The sequence below is a fragment of the Pristis pectinata genome, chromosome 2 (genome assembly GCF_009764475.1).
Source record: "Pristis pectinata isolate sPriPec2 chromosome 2, sPriPec2.1.pri, whole genome shotgun sequence".
Lineage (NCBI taxonomy): Eukaryota > Metazoa > Chordata > Chondrichthyes > Rhinopristiformes > Pristidae > Pristis > Pristis pectinata.
The window spans coordinates 106029604-106051862 of NC_067406.1; the positions used below are offsets into that span (position 1 = coordinate 106029604).

The 22259-nt window shown below is 40.7% G+C and overlaps 1 protein-coding gene across 1 annotated transcript in view; it reads left to right on the forward strand.

Annotated features, from left to right (window-relative positions):
• The window catches only part of glrbb (glycine receptor, beta b), a 114170-nt gene that overhangs the window by 66695 nt on the left and 25216 nt on the right, over positions 1–22259 (forward strand). Inside the window, exons 7-9 of the mRNA XM_052037880.1 lie at positions 50–190; positions 14174–14326; positions 16570–16895. Coding sequence (XP_051893840.1) covers positions 50–190; positions 14174–14326; positions 16570–16895 — 620 coding nt within the window. The remainder of the gene's footprint in view (positions 1–49; positions 191–14173; positions 14327–16569; positions 16896–22259) is intronic.

Below are 22259 nucleotides of genomic sequence, written 5' to 3' on the forward strand. Positions count from 1 at the left end.
TATTTTCAGCAGTTGCATTTTTTTTAATTATGTGCACTTTTCCTCTCAGTTGGCTACACCACAGAAGACCTCAAATTCATTTGGCAAGCTAAAGACCCTGTTCAGATGGAACAAATTGCATTACCACAATTTGATGTTAAAGAGGAAGATATTGAGTATGGAAATTGCACAAAGTATTATGAAGGCACTGGTAAGCGATTTTCACCTCAATATTAAAAGTTGTTTTGGTACATTATTTTGAAGGTATAAAACTTTGGAGAATGACTAATCTGCAGAAGTTCAAGTTTGGGAGCTCTACTTCGTTTCAACAGGTGACGTATGAATCAAATCAGTCGGAGTTAAGATCCGTTTTCCCCTAGTGCTACTTTCTAGATTTATCTGGGGGAACTTTGTTTCTCGATTGAATGACAGTATGTCCTGTTTGGAGATTCCAGAAGTACATATAGAAGAGCTCAATAACCATGAAATCATCTCACAGAAATACAAACACATTAACCCATTTCCATCCAACTACATTAACCAAAATTTCATATGAAACGTTAAAGTAACCAAGTTGAACATTCCAGTAAATAGTGTCAAAAGAATTATATACAGGCATTAAGCAGTTCATTAGTAACATTTGAACAATTTTCACAAGGGAGTATTGTGTGCATCTCTGACTGCCATACTATCGGAAAGATTGCACTGGAGAGATTCACCAGGATGTTGCCTGGATTGGAGGAATTTAGCAATGGGGAGAGGTTGGATAAACTGGGTTTGTTTTCTCTGGAATGAAAGAAGATGAGAGGTGACCTGTTAAAGGTATATAAAATTATAAGAGCCATCAATGGCATAGATGGTCCGGATCTTTTTCCCATGTCAGGGGTATTAAGCTAAGGTAGGATAAGACAAGATGTCTTTATTAGTCACATGTACATTGAAACACAGTGAAATGCATCTCTTGCATAGAGTGTTCTGGGGCAGCCCGCAAATGTCACCACACTTCTGGCGGCAACATAGCATGCCCACAACTTCCTAACCCGTACGTCTTTGGAATGTGGGAGGAAACTGGAGCACCCGGGGGAAACCCACGCAGACACGGGGAGAACGTACAAACTCCTTACAGACAGAGGCTGGAATTGAACCCGGATCGCTGGTGCTGTAATAGCTTAATGCTAATCACTATGCTACCAAAACAAGAGGGCTTAGATTTAAGGTGAGAGGAAAGAACTTTAAGAGAGATTTGAGAGGAATTAGTTGCCACAGGAGGTGGTAGATTCAGACACGATCACTACATTTAAGAGGCATTTAGACACACTTAAATTAGCAAGGCATGGAAGCATACAGACCTTATTTGGATTAATGGAATTGGTGCAGATGGGCAAAAAGGATGGTATGGATGTGGTGGGCCAAAAGGCACTTTTCTGTGCTGTACAAGTCTCTAAGCACAAAGGGTGAGGCAGAAGCATTTGCTATCATATTTAGCCAGAAGTGCCAAACAGATGATCCATCTTGGCTTCCTCCTAAGATCCCTACCGTCACAGAGTCTGTCTTTAGCCAATTCGATGCACTTCACCTCCTGCCAAGAAATGGCTAGGAGAATTGGATACAGAAAAAGCTATTGAATCAAACAACATACCAGCTGTAGCCCTGAAGAAATGCACTCTAAACCTATCAAAGCCTCTAGCCAAACTATTGCAGAGCAATAACAACACTTGCATCTACCCGAAAATGCAAAAAATTGCACAGGTATGTCCAGTTCACAAAAAGCAAGACAAATCTAATCTTCCTAATTACCAGCCATTCATTCTTCCATCAGCTATCGGCAAAGTTACAGAAGGTATCATCAAAAGATAAAAGATAAAGATAAGATCTTTATTAGTCACATGTACATCGAAACACACAGTGAAATACATCTTTTGCGTAGTGATTTTGGGGGGCAGCCTGCAAGTGTCGCCACGCTTCCGACACCAACATAGCATGCCCATAACTTCCTAACCCATACGTCTTTGGAATGTGGGAGGAAACCAGAGCACCCGGAGGAAACCCACACAGACACGGGGAGAACGTACAAACTCCTTACAGACAGTGGCCGGGTCACTGGCGCTGTAAAGCATTATGCTAACCACTCAGGGGCAGGAATTGGGGATCAATAAACTGAGAAATTCAGAAGGTTGAGGACCGTAGTCACGGGCATCAGGGAGGCTTGGATGTTGGGAAATTTGGGGTTCATTATGTTCACGTATGTCAAGGAGACAAGGAACCAGGATTCAGAGTGTGCAAGAGTGCCAGGAAATCAGGGAAGAAGGGGAATTGGGGTCCCAGGAATTGGGGAGCTTGTGGGTGGACCATTGTGGACTCAGGCAGGGAGCAGCTGGGAGCTTGGGAGACAGGGCTTGGGCAGATTGGAAGGTTGAAGGGTGAGATCTGTGTGATACACATACCAGGACTGTTTGAAATGAAAACGTAAAATACTGGAAAAACTCAACAGGTTAGGTTATCTATGGAAGGAGACGCAATGAACTTTTCAGGTCTGAGACCCATCATCAGAACTAAGAAAGAGAGAAACAGAGAAAATGGAGAGGGATACGAAGTTGGCTAAGTAACAAGCAAAGAAGGACATGGTGAATGCTTGTTTCTGGGATTGGAGAATGGTGAACAATAGTGTTCTCTATGCATCAGTGTTGGGGCCATTGTGTTTTCAGATCTGTATGAATGAGCTAGACCTAGACTTGGGGTGCAAGCTACAATTTATAAGATATTATGATATTTATTTATTGGTCTTTATTTGTTAGTCACATGTACATCGAAACACACAGTGAAATGCGTCTTTTTGCATTACTGAGAATGTGCTGGGGCAGCCCGAAAGTGTCACCACTCTTCCGGTGCCAACATAGCATGCCCACAACTCCTAACCTGTACGTCTTTTGGAATGCGGAAGGAAACCGGAACACCCAGGGAAAACCCATGCAGACACACGAGGAGAACGTACAAACTCCTTACAGACAGCAGTGGGAATTGAACCCGGGTCGCTGGCACTGTAATAGCGTCACGCTATAAAACTTAGTGGTTTTGTGAAGTGCAGAGGATGGTGATAAATTGAAGCAGAATATAAACAGGTTGGTGGAATGGACAGATACATGTGGAGAAATTTGAGATGATGCACCTTGGTGAGAAGAATGAGGAAATTCAATGTAGACTATAGGATGCTGTTGTAAAAGGGATACAGGAGCAGAGGTATATGGACTATGGATGCATACATCATTGGAAGTAGCAGGGCACATTGAGAAAGCTGTTAATAAGGCATACATGATTCTGGGCTTTATCAATAGAAACATGAAGTATGAAACTGGGGAAGTCATGCTGATCCTGTATACACTACTGGTCTGACCTCAGCTACCTCTGTTCTGTTCTGGTTGCCACATTGTTAGAATGATGTGGATGGTCCAGGAGAGATTAATGAGAATGGTTTCTCGGATGTAGCACTACAGTTACAAGGATAGATTGGAGTGGCTAGCACTACTTTCTTTGGAATGAGAAGACCAAGACCTGATAGAAGTATCTGACATTGACTCAGTCCGACCTCTCATCAGTAAAATGGTGAGAGGTCAGACTGAATCGATATTTAGGAGGCTGTTCCTTTTGGTGAAGGGGTCAGGGACTAGATGTCACCAATATATAATGAAGGGAAAGAGAATTAATAGTGACACGAGGATTATTTCATGTGGCATTTGGTTGGAATCTTGCATGCACTATTTGCAGATCTGATGGAGGCAGGTTCCCTTGTGCCCTTCAAGAGGGAATTGAATAAAAGATCTATGGTAAGGAAAAATTTGCAAGGCTACTGAAAAGGCACCAGAGAGTACAACTAGTCAGTAGCTCTGTAAAGAGATGGTGTGGACATGATGGACCAAATGGTCTCCTCCTAAGCTGATACCATTCTATTCTATATGTGTTCTGTCTGCAGCTTCATTGATCTGCACCTTTAGTGATTTTCCATCTGTCAGGACTTAAAGTCTGACATTGTGGGTTATTTGTAGCATAGATTCTATATGAAGTATATTCTGTGTCATACAGAGTGGTTGTAATATTGTGTGAATTTTCTTCTTATGTCTTCTTCAGAGAAGCTTGTTCTGAATGTCCTGATGTTGCATTTGAGATTGCACTCTTGTCTGCTGTCATATGTTTCATTTTGCAAACCTGCTAAGTGTCCTTTCTTCTGATATGAGCAGCAATTAAACTCTTCATAAAAACACTTATGTTGGGAATGACTGCTAATTCTTATAGAATATTCTTATAATGACCCAAATCACTTGATGCTGACCTTGTTTCCGGACCAAAGCTTTAGGAATTGCTCTTTAAGCTACCATTACATTTGTGGATGGCATAGGACAGAATCCCTTGGCATTCTTAGCTGCTCCTCTGCGGAAGTCACAAGCCTACACACCAAATCAAACACAATGCTTCTAGTGCCTAATAGCTTCAACTGAATCTTTTGGTTCTCTTGAACTACATATGAAACTGTCTCTGAGTAATTATCCATGCTTTCTCCTAGCATTTGATTGCATGAGCTAAATTTATAGCTCTGCACAATCTCAACAGGCTGTGCATGAAATATTCTTCCAAACTCTGAACTATCTCTATAAATGAAAAATCTGCAGCTTTCTACAAGCTTCTAAGTTAATGAATGTGCAATACATTTAGGAGGCAATTTCCTTAAGTGCTTTGCTTTCCTATGATTCCTCACTGCAGTATTCAATACCTGCATGTGTCAGCACTGTCTTCCAGTTCAAGAATGTTAATGACCATGAAAAATATCTCCACTTTCTCCATGTAGGATGTGAATGATTCACATGTTTTGTGATATGCCTGTTGTGCTTGAGTTGGCAGTTTCTTTACCCACCAGATGTGAGTCGCAGTGGGTTTGCACTTTTACTTGCAGTTTGTTCGACTATTTTCAGACATGCACTGTTGTCTTTGCTTTAATTTTGATTTAACATTGGCTGGTGCAGTTTTAAGAATGGGTGCTTCTGCTTCAGAGTTAAAAGCAGATGCTTGGTGTGTTTCATGTGACTCTTTGATTTGACCTATGGGATTGTGCTGGGTGTGTGTGTGTGTGTGTGTGTGTGTGTGTGTGTGTGTGTGTGTGTGTGTGTGTGTGTGTGTGTGTGTGTGTGTGTGTGTGTGTGTGTGTGTGTGTGTGTGTGTGTGTGTGTGTGTGTCGGAAGTGCCTCACCATTATCTTGCTGTGTAAATGTACTATAACTCAGTATGACTTCTGGTTCCTTGGACTGCCTCATACCTGAAACATCATACTGGCCAGCAGCATAATGCTCTCTGCCACCTCTTCACACACTCTCAGTCCGGAACATCGCATTGATCTGCTGCATCATCCCAGGTCCTTACTCTGGCAGAAGCTACAGGATCAACCCCTGCTCACATCAGAGCTAGAAAACCTCTGGCCCCAGGCACTGTCTGAGCAAGATATCTAAAAGGCCAAGCTATGGGCCATCAATACAACCTTTTCTCGTCAATCAAGTCAAGGACTGGTGCAACAGATTGTTATGGAAACTGTATGGGCACAGTGCTAGAAAACATGGAGGAAAGACTCAAGTCTCCAAGAGTTTTTGTGTGTCCACAGGAGTCAAGTATTTTCTGTAAGAATGGCAAAAAAAAGGTTGGAATTGTGGACCACCTCTAAAGGTTGATGGATATGTAGGTGTCAAAGGAACAGTAGCTTCTTGTCTATCCATTGTCTCTGAGAAAAGCCCTTCTGAGAAAAAGGCTAAAAGATAGAAGATTTTCATACTTCAGATATATGTTAATTCTAGATCTTGGATGTTATTTATCTATCTATACATTTTCCGTTAGTATCCCAATCTCTCTAATGAATATACTTCTTTAAGAAGCTATTTTTGGATTCCACTGACTCACATGAAGAAGATACTTTATTTTTAAACTGATGAAAGACATCATTGATAAATTTGCAAATAATATAATCTTTGAATCAATGATACTTGCCATCATTTATGCCCAAGAGAGGCGACAACTCAAATGATGGGCAAGTGCAAGACTAAATATAAATATCTAAAGCTTATAGTCAAGCTCCTTCTCTCTATTGCTAACTCTGCAAAGACATATCTCTGCCTGCTTTCTATTGAAGTTCATAGACTGCTGCAAGGTTGCTATACTTGTTCAGTACATGTTGTCAATTTCAGTATGTACCCTTTTGGTAATATGGTAAGCATCAAGTATAACCTATCAATCTCTCTGGTTCTGAATATTAATAACTACTGGTTTGAAGTTTCGTTCCTTTATAAATTTACCGTGTCTTACGCAAATCTTTCAGCTGCTTTTAAATTTTACTTTCTGCACCTAATTTACAATTCTTCTCAGTGCAAATTTATGCTATAAATTTCACAGTCCTTCAATCTGAATGGTTGAGGAGATAACTTTTTGGTTGACTTGTTTGCTGCGGTTTCAGATCCTCTGCTTCCCTTGCTGCACCATTAGCAGCTCATGCTTTCAGCAAGTTAATCATTTAGAAAAACACAGTATAATCACGGACACTCAGCTTTGATTGTTATAAGAATGTGATTCACTTGATTGGATTTTCCATGATAGTAGCAGGGAACATTAATGAGAAAGTGTTTCTTTAATGAGAAAGAAATATGGAAGAATCAACAAGGTCTCACGTGGCAGATTGATCAGAAAAATAAATATCCAAAGGATCTAAGAAAAATGGCAAGTTGAACGCAAAAGTAGCTCATTGGAAGAAAGCAAAAGTTAATGCTTGACAATTCTATATTCCATCACAACGGGAACCATCCTCTCAGCATCAATGTGTCAGGGTCCTTCAGAATCTTATATGTTTGAGTAAGATCACCTTTTATTCTCCTGAACTCCAATGAGTATTGGTTCAACCTGCTTGATCCTTCCTTATCAGATTCCTTCATCCTAGAAATCAACCTTGTGAAACCTCTCCCAAATACCACCAATCTTCTTAAAGAAAAGAGATAACAGTATGCAGCACTCCAGGTATCGTCTCACAGAAGCCCATACAGTTGTACTATGACTTACCTACTTTAAGCCACCACCTTTGCAATGATACTTCTTAATTATTTGCAACACCCACTTGTTAACATTCTGTACTTTGTGTACCAACACACCTAGATCCTTCTGTACGGCAGCACTCTAGTCTCTCTCCATTTAAGCAATATTCTGCTTTTTTATTCTTCCTATCAATGTGTATAATTTCACATTTCTACACATTATACTCCATAATTTTGACTTATCACTTAACCTATCTATATCACTTTGCAGAATGTTTGTGCCCTCCTCACAGTATGCATTCCCTCCTTATCTTTGTATTGTCAGCAAATTGAAGCCCCAGCACTGATCCCTGAAGAACCCTACTAGTTACATCATGTCAACCTGAAAATGACCTATTTATTCCTGTTACCTTTTTTCTTAGTTTTAGTCACTCCTCTATCCATGCTAATACATTACCTTCAATGCCATGAGTTCTTGTACAGGAACCTTTAATGTGACACACACAAAATGCTGGAGGAACTCAGCAGGTCAGGCAGCATCTATGGAGGGAAATAAACAGATTCCAGCATCTGCAGAATCTCTTCTGTCAACCTTTAATGTGACACCTTATTGAATGCCTCTTGAAAATCCAAACATATGACATTTATTGGTTCCCTGTATCCGCCATGCTAGTTATGTTTTTAGAGAGCAGATTTTTCAAATACAGTTTCCCTTTCATTAAACCTTGTTGACTCACTTAAATGTATTCTTAATTTCTAAAGTTCTATTGCTTTTTTGGTAATAGATGCCAGCATTTCCCAATCATAGATATCAGGCCATATAGCCTGTAGCTTCCCGCTTTTCCTCTACCTTCTTTCTAGAATAGGGGTGTTACATTTATAGTTTTCCAATGCACTGGGATTTTTCGAGAATCTAACCAGTTTTGCAAGATCAGAACCAATGTATCCACTATTTGCAGCACTTCTTTTAATTCCCTAGGCTGCAGGCCTTCAGGTCTAGGGAACTCGTCAATTAGAGGTTTCAACAGTATAAATATCTATAGAAACAAAGGACTGCAGATGCTGTAATCACGATGATGCTGGAGGAACTCAGCAGGCCAGGCAGCATCCATGGAGAAAAGCAGGTGGTCAACGTTTTGGGTCAGGACCCTTCCTCAGGACTGAAGATAGGAAAAGGGGAAGCTCTATATATAGGAGGGAAAAGCAGAGCAATGATAGCTGGACAGAAGAGGGGAGGCAGGGTGGGCACAAGGTGGTGATAGGTAGATGCAGGTAAGAGATAGTGATAGGCAGGTGTGGGGGAGGAGGGGAGAGCAGATGCACCAGGGGATGGGTCAAAGGTACAAAGGTAAGGAGAGAAAGGGAAAAAAAAGGAGGAAAAAAGAGGTTAGGAGAGGGAAGAAGAGAAGCAGCATGGTGGGGGGGGGGGAGGGGGGAGAATTCAATGTTCATGCCATTAGGTTGCAAGGTTCCAGGACGGAAAATGAGCTGCTGTTCTGCCAGTTTGCAAGTATCTATGTTGCTTTTTATCAGCGTGAGCAGCAGGCTAGAGCTGTGTCCTACTATATATTGTATCTGCAGGACATGTGTAATACTTGCAGTAGCTTTGGGTGGAATTTCATGCCTGTGGCTTCTGGTAACAAAGGAAACAGAAGTGTTTGGTTTTGACAGAAGCCTTTCCATTAGACATAAGTCCCAGACCTAGGCATATTCACTGTGTCAGATGATACTGCATTTGTCCATTGCTGGACATTTCATGGTCCAACAGTACAGCCCAGTCTTTCTGAGCTTTTCCAACATTATGCCAGAGAATCACCACGCAGATTCTATATCCTCTCTTTACTTTCCTAATTTCTGTTTGAATTTCTTTCCCATTACTTCCGGTAGGCTTTTGGCACTGTTAAAAGTTCTCAGTATCTATCATAAGCTTTCCTTTTGCCTTATTGTACCCTCTGTGGAGGATGGGGCAATGCTAGGAGAGGGGTGTTGGTGAGGGAAATGAAGAGAGTTTATGGGAAAAGACAAAGAGATAGTGCCAGGCAACAACTAAAATAGCTAATGATAACCAGAGTCTGTCAGGAAGGGGCAGTGCATCCTGAGTCAGACCAAGGAAAAATGGTACAAAGACAGAGCTACAAGCTCTTTATTTGAGTGCTCATAGCATTAGTAGTAAAGTAGGTGAATGGCAGACATATATAAATGGGTACAATCTAATATCCATTACAGAGACATAGCACATAGAACACCTACAGCACAGTACAAGCCCTTCGGCCCACAATGTTGTGCCAACATTTTATGCTGCTGTAAGATCTATCTAACCCTTCCCTCCCACATAGCCCCCTATTTCTCTATCATTCATGTGTCTGTCTAAGAGTCTCTTAAATGTCCCTAATGTATCTGCCCCCACAACCTCTGCCGGCAGTGCTTTCCATGCACCCACCACTCTCTGTGTAAAAAAACTTACCCCTGACATCCTCCTTATACCTTCCTCCAATCACCTTAAAATTATGCCCCCTTGTGTTGGCCGTTGTTGCCCTGGGAAAAATTCTCTAACTGTCCACTTGATCTGTGCCTCTTATCCTCGTACACCTCTATCAAGTCACTTCTCATCCTCCTTCTCTCCAGAGACATGGTTGCAAAATGATCAAGGCTGGGAATTAAATATTCCAGGAAACTTAATATTTTAGGAAAGGCAGACAAAATGGAAAAGAAGATGGAATATCCTTGATTTTAAAGACTGTGATAAAGGCAGCAGAGAGGAACAATCTGAGCTCAGAAAATCAAGAAGCAAGATCAGTTTGAGTGGATATAAGAAACAAAAAGAGGAAGAAAATGCTGGTGAGAATTGCATGTGGCCCCTAAACAGTGATGATAATGTAAGACACAGTATAAGTCATGAAATTAGTGGGGCATGTTACAAGGGTAATACAATATCATGGGAGACCTCAAACTGCATATAGACTGGACAAACCAAATTAATAGTAACTGGAGTGGGGGGCGAACTCATGGAGTGAAGAAGAGATGGTTTTCTAGATTGCTATATTGGGGAATCAGTGAGGAAACAGGGTATTTTAGATCTAATATTATGTAATGCAAAAGGATCACTTGATGATCTGGTAGTTAATGGGCCTTTAGGAAACAGTGATCATAACATGATAGAAATTTATATAAAGATTGGAAGAAGGTTGATTTAATCTGAAATCAGGATATTAAAGGGAAACTCTGAAGGTATGAGGTATGAATTGACTATAGCAGATTGGGAAACCACAATAAAAATGACAGTAAGGAACTCACACATAGTTTACAAGTAATATATATCCCTTTAAGGCAAATAAAAGCAACAGGAGAAGTGGTCCAACAGTGGCTATCAAGAGAAGTTAAAGGTAGCATTACATCAAAGGAAAACATTTATAATGTTGCCAAAAAAACAGTAAGCCTGAGGGTTGGGAAAATTTCAGAATTCAGCAAAGGAGTGTTGAGACATGGATAAAAATGGGGAAACTAGAATGTGAGGAGTAGGCTAGCAAGATGGAAAAACAGATTGTAAAAGCTTCAATATTTAAAAAGGAAAAAAAATATCCAAAGTCCATAGAACCATACAGCACAAAACAGGACCTTCGGCCCACCATGTTGTGCCGTCCATCAAACCACCCTCACACTATCTAACCCAATCCTCCCGCATATCCCTCTATCCCACATTCCTCCATATGCCTATCCAACAAACTCTTGAACCTGTCCAATGTATCTGCCTCCACCACCACCCCAGGCAGTGCATTCCATGCACCAACCACTCTCTGGGTGAAAAACCTCCCCCTGACATCTCCCCTGAACCTCCCACCCATAACCTTAAAGCCATGCCCTCTCGTCTTGAGCATTGGTCTTGTACAGACTGAGGCAGAAAAAATATATTGTGGAATTAAAAATTCACAGAGAAATTTAGGAATCCCAGATTACAGAACCGTTCCCACAGACTGAAAGATAGAGAATCCAACCCCACTTATTTCGAAAAGGAGGGAAAAAGAAAGCAGGGAAATCTAGATTAGTTAGCCTGACAGCAGTAGTTGAAATGTCAAAATCTAGAATTAAGGAGGTGGTAACAGGGCACATGGAAAACAATAGTGGATGGGATTTATGATACATTCATGAAAAAGAAATCATGCTGGACAAATCTTTTGGAATTTCATCAGATTGGAATTGGCAGAATAGCTAAGGTCAAACCAGTTGTGGCGCATTTGGCCTTTCTGAAGGCCCTCAATAAAGAGCCATACAAAAGATTCTTGAGCGAAATTCAAATGCATGGTAATGGGGTAAAATATACTGACCCAGCTTGAGGATTTGTTAAACGGGGAGTAGGAATAAATGGGTAAATTTTGGGTTGGGAGACTGTGACAGTTGGGAGGCTCAGGGATCAGTGCTGTACCCCCACTATGTTCACTATGTACATTAATGATTTAGATGAGGGATCAAGAATAATTTATCTCAGTTTGTTGATGATAGAAAACTAAGTGTGGAGTGTGGGGAAGATGCAGAGAGGCTTCTAGAGTATATACATGCTCAGTGAATGGGCAAAGACTTGGCAGATAGAATATGTGGAAAAATGTGAAGTCATCCTCTTCCATTCATAAAAGTGGAAAGGTGGAGTATTTTTTTAAATGGTGAGAGATTGAGAGGTGTCAGTGTTCCTTGAACATATTTTACTGCAAGTTAATATGCAGCAAGCAATTAGAAATATAAACAGTATGTAGGAGACACAAGAGACTGCAGATGCTATAACCTGGGGCAAAAAACAAACTCTGGGAGGAATTCAGCAGGTCAGGCAGCCTCTATGGAGGCAAAGGGATGGTCGATGTTTCAAGTTGAGACCCTGCATCGTGACAGAATGTTGGCCTTTATTTCAAGTCAATTTAAATACAAGGGTAGAGCTGCCTTACTTCAATTATACAAGGCCCTGATGAGGTCAATTCTAGAATATTGTGCACGTCTAGTCTTCCTGCCTGCGACAATGGGATCATTGCAAAGCCTCACCAGATTGATTCCTGGAAAGGAAAGTTTGTTGTAAAAGGAAGAGCCTGTTTCCGTGCTGTATGACTCTATGAATCTATGAGAGATTAGGCAGACAAGGGTATATATTCGTTTGAGTTTAGAAGAACAAGAAATGATCTCATCAAGACTTACAAAATTCTTACAGGCTTGACAGGGTAGATGCAGAGTTGATGTTTTCCCTGAGTGGGTTATTTTGAACTGCCAGTGTCTCAACATAAAGGGTCAGTAATTCAGGACAGAGTTTAGAAGGAATTACTTTACCCAGAGGGGAGTGAATATCTACCTAAGAAAGCTGTGAAGGTTCAGTCTCTGAGTATACTCAAGACTGAGGTTGATGGATTTAAAGGCATTAAAGGATCAAAAGATATGAGATTAGTACAGGAATTTGTTGCTGAGGTAAAAGGTCAGCCATGGTGATCTTATTGAAAGGTGGAGCATGGTTAAAAGCATAGGAAACAGTAGCAGGCCAAGAGTCCTTTAGAGTCTGCATCTCCATTCAGCAAGATCATGGCAGATCCAGTCAACACTGCTTTCCTGCTCCTTCATACCCCGTGACTCCTTTGTCGTTCAAATATCTGTTAATCTCCACCTTTGATAAATTTAATGTCTCTGCCTCCATAACTGTTTGGCTTAGGAATTCCAAAGAATCACAACCCATTAAGTCATTCTTCCTCCACCTTTAGTAGGCAACATCTTATTCTAAAACTATTCCCCCTAGTTCTAGATACCCCCACATCCTCATCATTCCCCCTGTCAGACCCCTCAGAATCATATCTTTTAATAAGTGGCATAGTCTGGGGAAGTAACTGCAGTATATTTTGCAGAAAGTATAGACTGCAGCCTCTGTGCACCAGTTGTGGAAGGAATAAAATGAATGTTTAGGGTGGTGGATGGGTTGCCAATCAAGTGAGCTGTTTAGTCCCGGATGGTGCCAGGCTTCTTGAGAGTTATTGGACCCTCACTCATTCAGGCAAGTGGAGAGTCTTCTGTAATGAGCTTGACATGTACCTTGTATCTACTACTTCCATGCTTTTGACACCTACACATTCTCTATTCCCTCAAAGGTAACAGCATGAAAGGGCTTCTTAAGATGAGATTTCTGCTTTCTTGCACCAGTCAGATAATGTTCTGCAAACAGGCAAGAACTTTGTAGTGTATGTGGCATGTTTCAAAACCAGGCTACTTGAAGCAATATGCCCGAGAAAAGAGGCATTGCCCCCGAGAGAGAGAGCAAGAGTAAAAGGAGGATGAGGATGTGCTCAAAGGCACAAGAATCTGGGACCAGATCCTCATTCTCCTGCCTTTGAGCATATCCTCATGCAGGAACATCATGATCATGTGTCTCATCGTTAGAGGAAGACCATATCTAACTGTGCAGTGCAGCCAGGAGATCCACTTGAACAGAGTGTATAACACTTATCCATCACTTCTCCAGTATTTTCATGGATCAGACATACTGGGGTGATTTTTCACATTGGTGGTTAGATACCAATTTTATACCTATATCTCATAATCTTTTATCATTTCAACAAACTGAAGTTTTCTTATCTATTGTTGGATATTTTAATTAATTCAGTCAATGTCTCATAAGTAAATAAGCACATAGCTGTCATAGTATATTTGGCTATGTATTTCACAGTATCAAGGAAATATAATGTAATTCGTCCTTATAGCCAACAGTCAATTATACACCCAACAAATTTAAAGCAGTCAGAAAAAAATGCATTTAATGTGGAGGAAATGTAAACAACAGTAACATCTCTCAATAAAACCAGGATAGAATTACATATAAACAATGTGCATAAAATCAATCACAGTCACTTACAGAGATGTGCTCACCAAGCTTGATTATCACAGGAGTTACCTAATCACCTCTAGTCTGGTTGCTAGTATATGCAACCCTTTTATTGTTGATCCTCCAACAAAAAAATACTGAACAGTTTGTTACAACGTTGTTCAAATGTGAAAATCAATAGACTGGTCTTTACTGCTTGGAAAACGTATTAAATTAATTGTAAACTAATTGTAACATTTCTATTAAATATCTCCCTTATTTTGGAAAGTATTACAATTATTCATTTACTTTGTTTTTATCAAAGGTTATTACACATGCGTGGAAGTGATTTTTACATTAAGAAGACAGGTTGGATATTACATGATGGGCGTTTACGCTCCAACTCTTCTGATTGTTGTCCTTTCTTGGCTGTCATTTTGGATAAACCCTGATGCAAGTGCCGCAAGAGTGCCTTTAGGTAAAGAACAATAGCACCGTCACAGAAATTGGTGTTAATGTAGGAAGTAGTTGTACAATCCTATAAATGTTACCGACTCATGTGCCATTGTATATCTGATCACAAAGAAGTTCATGACAGATTTTTTGATGTATTAGATGTTTCCAAAAAATGAATAATGTAACACTTTTAAATAGCAACTCTTAGTGTATGAATGTTGCGTATTCACAGTCAGTTGGGAATTGTGAATGATTGAGGATTACTTTGAATGCTGTACTACAGCCTATCTATCTCATCCTCTCAATGTGCTGTTAATCACAAAATCATTGAGTAGGAAGCCATTCAGTCATCATGTCCTTGCTGCTCGGAAAAGACCTATCCCATGTAACCTCACTTTCCAGCACCAGGTCAGTAGCCCACGGATCTTCAAATACATATCCAAGTACTTTTTAAATGTGACTAGGTTATCTGTCTCTACCACCCGTTAAGGCAGTGAGTTCTGTATTCCTACCACACACTGAGTGATAAGAATTTCCTCATCTCCCCTCTAATCCTTCTACCAGTTATAAAAAAAAGCCTTCTTGTTCAGGAAAAATTGTCGTTCTAATTTACTGTACCGAGGACCTTCTTAACTTCAGGCAGCATACAGTTAAGTCTCCCACCCCTCAGTCCTGACCAAATAGATCTTGATCCTTCCAAATGACCACCCCTTATATCCATAACACATGACACTGATCAGGCCTTTAACTATATCTCTGCCTGACTTTCTGAACCCAGCCACAGTCCCAAGCAGTACATTTTCTAAAAATATGGGCAATGTAAAATGTAAGAATGAGAAGGTCTTTTATCTGTTGCATTCGTTGCACCATTCAATAAAATCATGGTAGATCTAATACTTCAGTACCATTTTCCCACACTATCCCTTCATTACCTTAATATCCAAAAATCTATTACTGTGTGTTGAGTCGGATTAGAAATGCTGGCAGGAATTGTGTGGGCTCTGGAATATAACACATTAATTCAGAACAGACAGAATGAGATAGAACAAGTGGGGATTACCTGCTGATAATAGTTGGAGGCATTTCAGTTTTGTCCAACATATCTTACTCTGTTAATGCAGTAATGGTTGCTTATGTTTATTACATGCAAGTCAATTGTTTGGCTCCATAATCGGCATAGGTGTTTTGCATACAAAAATATGTTAATGATGAGAAATGTTAAGGGGGCAGTATTGCAGGTGGGCTCATATTTGGGCTCACTTCAGAAAAAGTGAGATAAGGTACCATTCGAGAGTATCCACCATTTTGATTGATGTCAACTGAACCTGACTAAAAATAACTAACGCTGCTTAATAGAAAAAAATACCCATTTGAAATTTGTATTTCATTGTTATCAGATAAAAATTCTGAAATTCTGTGAGGTTCTCTTCGTCTTCAGCCATATCTTCACCAGGAGTCATTAGCCTACCAAAAAATGTTGAGATTGCTGAACTAAACATCCATTTATGCCATTTTGCTGAGGATTGTGCTGGACTCCAATAAATGGAGGCAGAAATAACTTGTGCACATTTCAGGACCAAGTTAGTCAGGACCATGTTACTCTCCATGTTTTATTTGTAGATTTGAGCAAAGAGTACAAAACCAGTAGGAAGCAGCACATTCTTTGCTTATGTAATACTCTAATCATATTCTGCTCAATATAGAACTTGTCTGATTCTCTTTCCACTAATGCCAGGGGGCATAATTTTAAGCTGATTGGAGAAAGGTATAAGGGGGATATCAGGGGTAAATTTTTTACACAGAGAGTGGTGGGTGCATGGAACACACTGCCAGCAGAGGTTGTGGGGGCAGATACACTAGGGACATTTGAGAGACTCTTAGATAGCCACATGAATGATAGAAAAATGGAGGGCTATGTGGGAGGGAAGGGTTAGATGGATATTAGAGCAGGATAAAATATCAGCGCAATATCATGGGCTGTGCTGTAATGTTCTATGTTCCAATACCCTCAACAATATTTTGACACCAAAATATGCACATGAAAATTAACCTTAAAATGTAGATGGAGGGGATATTTTAAGTCCTGTCACAGGCCAACAACAGAAATGTGCAGAAATAGGAAAAGTCAAATATAAACAAAACCTCTTTTCATTCAAATCTGTGAGTTATCTATCAAAATAAATAATAGACCATCCATGTAAATTTAAAATCAGAAGCATAATATTAAAATATGTTGATATTAATATGCATTTTTCTATTTCACAGGCATCTTCTCAGTCCTTAACTTGTCATCTGAGTGTATGTCCCTTGCTGCAGAACTGCCTAAGGTCTCCTATGTGAAAGCCATGGATATCTGGCTGATTGCTTGCCTTCTGTTTGGGTTTGCATCTCTTGTGGAATATGCGGTTGTGCAGGTTTTGTTGAACAGCTCAAAAATAGTTGAAGCTGAAAGGGCTCGAATCCAAAAGAAATTGAAGGCAAAGGAGCAAGCTATTGCATCTGAAGGAAAAGGATGTGGAAACTGGGTTAAACCTTCCTCTAAGAATACTGTTAATGGTACAGATACTCCTGTTCATATTAGCACATTACAGGTAAGAAACTGTGAGTCTTGCTTTTAAGTTTAGCCTGGATACATTTGCCCTTGCAATTTATGATCTCACCCATAGCTTATCTTATATGTTATCCAAGGGGATATCGCTGTGATGTTGTTATTACAGCTGGATTTATTTTGTGTTCCAATGTGTCGGACGCATTGCAAATATTTACATCATTCTTAGAACTCTGTTATCTTGTGAATAACTTCTGGAGCTGCTCAGAGCAAAACATTGTTGCAATATGATTACTTTTGTAATGTATGTCAGAAATAATGTGCCCACATCCTAACCAATTCAAAAAATATAAAATATGCAGAATTCTTGGCATAGTATATGCTGCTCAGCCCAAGTGGATGGAAATCTGATAGCATTGTGGCTCCCATGGTGGTTTATGCACCAATGCTTGAAAAACCATGAGAATTAATTTTTCAAATCCACGCTTCCAGAAAGGAGCTTTGCCTACCACAATCCCATATTGGAAGTTTGTGTACAGTTAAATGCCAGTGCATGTTCCTGGTGGACAAGGCTTTATATGAAGCAGTGAAAAATTCCTCCAATCATTTAAAAGAACAATCCATTATATAAAGCCTAAGCTTATGATTAATTAAAATCAAAGATTTGAAACCAAGGCGATATAATTTAAACACATTCATCTCTGCACCCATTTCTTATGTTGCCACTAAAATGAGATTTAGGATTATAATTTTGGGCCTGTAAAATGGCTGATATCTGCAATAATGTAGTGATCTTAGTTTCTTTTCAAGTAATAAACAGAATTTGTATTTGCATAATGTTTTGCCATGCATTGCCTTCTTGCTTACTCAGTTGATCCTCCACCAATACTTAATGATGGTATCCAGCAATACTGTCAGACTCAGAGAAGGCGAGGGCCTCAGAATCAGCATAAGACCACTACAGATCCACTAGAAGTTGTATGAGTGTTGGGAGCTCATGATAAAGGAGCAGCTTGCAAAGGGCATAGAATGAAAACCTGATTATCCTCAGTGTTGGAACAGCAGTGTCTTAGAAGACTCAGACTCTCATGTCAGATGGTAGAAGGTCACTGCTGCCTCCTTGAACAACACTGCTGTGTGCTGGACCTGGTGAACACAATCTCCCCCTAACTTGCAAAATGATGACAACTTTTAACTTCTTTGATTTGGGATCAAGTACCTGTGAGGCATATTTGGCACATTAAGTGGGTAGTACTCAGCAAGCCATCTTTTATTTGAGGCCCCACTTTCGCAAAATTCTATTGCACATGAAGCTCAAGGTGTTGTGTAACAAGGCCTTCAAGTTTAGTGCACCCGGCTGTGGTTCTGGATCATGGATTACAGACAGGGAGAGAGGTCCACAGTGGGGAGAGTCAGGTGTCAGTCAGGTAGAGAAACAAAGGACTGCAGATGCTGGAATCTAGATGAAAAACACGATGATGCTGGAGGAGCTCAGCAGGCCAGGCAGCATCCGTGGAGAAAAGCAGGCGGTCAATGTTTTGGGGCAGGACCCTTCTTCAGGACTGAAGATAGGAAAAGGGGAAGCCCAGTATATAGGAGGGAAAGTCAGGTAGTGACTGGGACCTCTAATTTTGCATTGAGTCAGCAGGAGTGAGGGATGGGTAGTAGCGGTTTAATATGCTGCTGAAAGAGGAGAGAGACTGTTCAGAGTTGTAGGGTTTGAATTAGGATTAGGTTGGTGGGTTCTGGGTATTACCTGAGGTTTTGTTTGTGTAGCTCAATGGAGATGAGAAGTAAGTGCTTAAGTTAAAGTGTACCTGTTTGCATTGTCGAACCCCATGAGCTAAGACCTGCACAGGCACGTCCTCTTTATCTTATGAGGAAGCAAGGCCCACAGATGCTTGAAGTTCTGATTCCACTTCACATGATTGGCCCCCTCCCAGAGTTAGCTCATCTGATGTAAGGAGAAGCTTAAAGGAAAGTTACTGACTTCTCAATCCACACAGTTAGTCTCCAATTTGTTTTAACAAGTGCTTTATAGAGAAATTCAGCCAGGTAGTACATATCGATGATAATCCACACAGAAGAATTTCTAGCCTTGGAGGCTTTCTCACCTAAATGTATCAAGCAGCTAAGATGCCTTTTTGTCTGGGCTTCTATTAAATCAACTTGACCACAGATGATGTCAGCAGAACGGGGAGTGATAGAGTCATCTTGTGTGGCAGTCCAGCCATGCTCATATCAGCCTGATTCAAATCCAATGAAGCACAAGGGCACTACAGCCAAAGGTATCTCTACATTCAGAATGATATAGAACAAGCCATCTGAATGCTGAGATGTATTTTAGGTGCCTGGACTATTCCAGAAGAATATTAGATAAACCAGTATCTCAAGAATGGAGGTGATCCACTCTTACCTTCACAATTTACTATTGCAGTGAGAGGCATGCACAGAATATAAGAACATAAGAATTAGAAGGAGCAGGCCATTCTAACCCTCTTGCCTTCTCTGCCATTCAGTAAGATCATAGCTGACCTTTTACCTCAATCCCAATGTCCTACACTAAGCCCATATCTCTTAATTCCTTTAACATCCAAACATTTATCAGTTTTAACTTGAGTAGAGAATTCCAAAGATGCACTCCCCTCTGGGTAAAGAAATTGTTTTTTATCTCTATTCCTATTTTGAGACCTTAACACATGCTTCTGGATAAGCCAGCCAGGGGAAACATCTATCAGGCCTCATAAGAATTTTGTGCACTTCAATAAGATCACCCCTCATTTGTCTACACGCTGCTTAAACTCTCATATGATACACCTGCCATCCCAGGAGTGAATCTGGTGAATCTTTGCTACACTGACTCTATTGTAAGTGGATCCATTCCAATAGTAGAGACATCTGACCTATCTACAATATTGAAGATGAAGGATCACCAGGGCCCTATGTGATTGGAGAAATACATCTTTACTCTTGTACTCAAAACCTCTTGCAATGAAGGCCAACATACTGTTCCCCTTAGTAATTGCTTGCTGAACCTTCAGCAATTGCCTCCAGTAATCCAGCCTTCAGTGATAAGTATATAAGGATTCCCAGGTCACCCTGACAACAACACCTTTCAATTTCAGCTAATTTGATAAATGCTCTGCTATTTTTTTTACTACCAAAGTGGATGCCCTCACATTGGATGAGATATAGGGTGTATGGACAAGGAGCAGGAGAAGGAAGAATATACGTTACAGCACATGATAGCCAAGATGGACCAATAACAAGGGTCAGTCACTGCATTAAAGCAGAAAGAAGTCTTGTGAACTCTGTCTTTCCCTCCAAAGTGGCTGTCACCTGAAGTAGGTGCAGTGTGACTGGATTGTCACAGAGTCCTTGTGAAGAATGAACTTGATGGTCTTCTGTCTCTGCACAGCCTCTCGTGAGAGCTTGTGACTCCTGTATGCTCATTATCATCTTCTACATTTGGCTGGGCAGGCCTGACAATGTGCTATTTTGTGGCACATTTGCAGCACAAATGCTGGAAATGCTGAGCAGATCAGGTAGCATCTGTGAAGAGAGGAAAACAAAGTTAATGTTTCAGATCAATAACCTTACCTCAGAATGAAAGATCATCACCCTGTAATGTTAACTATATTGTAGACAGGTCAGGTGTCTCCTGAAATGCTGCCTGACCTGCTTAGCATTTCCAGTATACTTTGCTTTTATTTCAGATTCCCAACATAGTTTCTAGTTTCTCGGTCCCAACCGCAGTCTTTAGTTGAGTCCTTTAAGACAGTGCAGATGCCAGTCCCCTCACCAGGTTTCTTATGTCTCTTGCCAGAGTGCTTGGTGAATCTCCCTGTGAAACACATTCCTCTGGCCTGTTTCCTCGCTTTACCACTCTGTGTGATGGCACTGTGTGGTGTCATGGACAATGGGGTATTGTGGTCATCACCATCCTCCTCCTCCTCCTCTCTCTTGACTCTTCCCTCCATTTCCTCAATCTGCTTCATCTTCTCCTGCTGCTTTGTTGAGGACAAAGACAAGAGCCCTGTACTCTGGGGGGGAGAGTATATTGAGTAATGGGACTACCCTCCTGATATGTATCCTGACGAGCACTTCTATGCCCTATGCTGCAAGTTGTAGTGCTCTATCCCTCTCTCCTGCAACTTTCCTCTCCTTCATAGCACTCAGTGTATGTTGCTGTTGTCTGACAGCCATGGGGAGCATGCTTTTAAGGGCATGGGGAGCGTGCTTTTACTGATTGCTGCAGAGCAAACTGTTGGCAGCTGTGCTGAAGTTAGACTGGCCCCACCGGGAACCGTTCAGCTTGGGTTTCTATGTGTAATACACTCTTGTTTTCGACCAACTTCACAATTTTTTGAGGGGCATCCAAGGTGGTGCTGGTATTAAGCAGAATGTCTAAGCACTCCAAAAAAGGTGCAATCCAACTTTCAGGCATTTTATAACAGCTTAAAATGAAACATGAAAGAGTCTTCCCAACTACGCTTGACATTCAAACAAATTACCAGCACTGAGTCCTCCACCATCAACATCCTCGGAGTCTTCATTAATCCAAAACTGAACTGAACCAATAACCACAAGAGCAGGTCAGAAGAGGTGTCATCTGCAGTGAGTGACTGAGCTCCAGGCACCCAAAGCCTTTCCATCATCTACAAACCACAAGTCAATCACCTGTTGAAACATGCTCCATCTGCCTGGATGAGTGCCATTCCAACAACACTCAAGAAGCTTGACACCATTCAGAATAAAGCCGTCCACTTGAGCACCCCATACATCATCCAAACTGTTCACTCTTTCCACTTTGACTGTAAGATGCGCCATTCACAAAATGCACTACATTTATTCACCAAGGCTATCCTGACAACACCCACTCCTCCAGATGCATGATCTTGACCACCAAAGAAACACCATCAACTGCTGGTTCCACTCCAAGTCATTATGACTGGGAAACAAACTGCCACTTCTTCATAATCAGGAGGCCTAAAACCTGGAAATCACTTTCCAAAACATTGCTGATGTACCATTACCAGAAGGACAGCTTCTATCCCACTGTTATAAAACTATTGAACAGTCCCCTAGTACAATAAGGTAGACTCTTGACCTCACAATCTACCTCGTTATGGCCTTGCACCTTATTGTCTGCCTGAACTGCACTTTCTCTGTAACTGTAACATTTCATTCTGCACTCTGTTATTGTTTTCCCTTGTTCTACTAGTTAATGCTCTGATGTGATGAAGTGATCTGTATGGATGGCATGCAAAACAAAGTTTTTCACTCTACCTTGGTACATGTGACAATAATAAACCAATTTACCAATTTGCTCACCGGTTGAGTGATGCTGCAATACTGGGCTACTAGTGTGCTAAACAACAAAAACTGCATGCAAACTCACAACCAA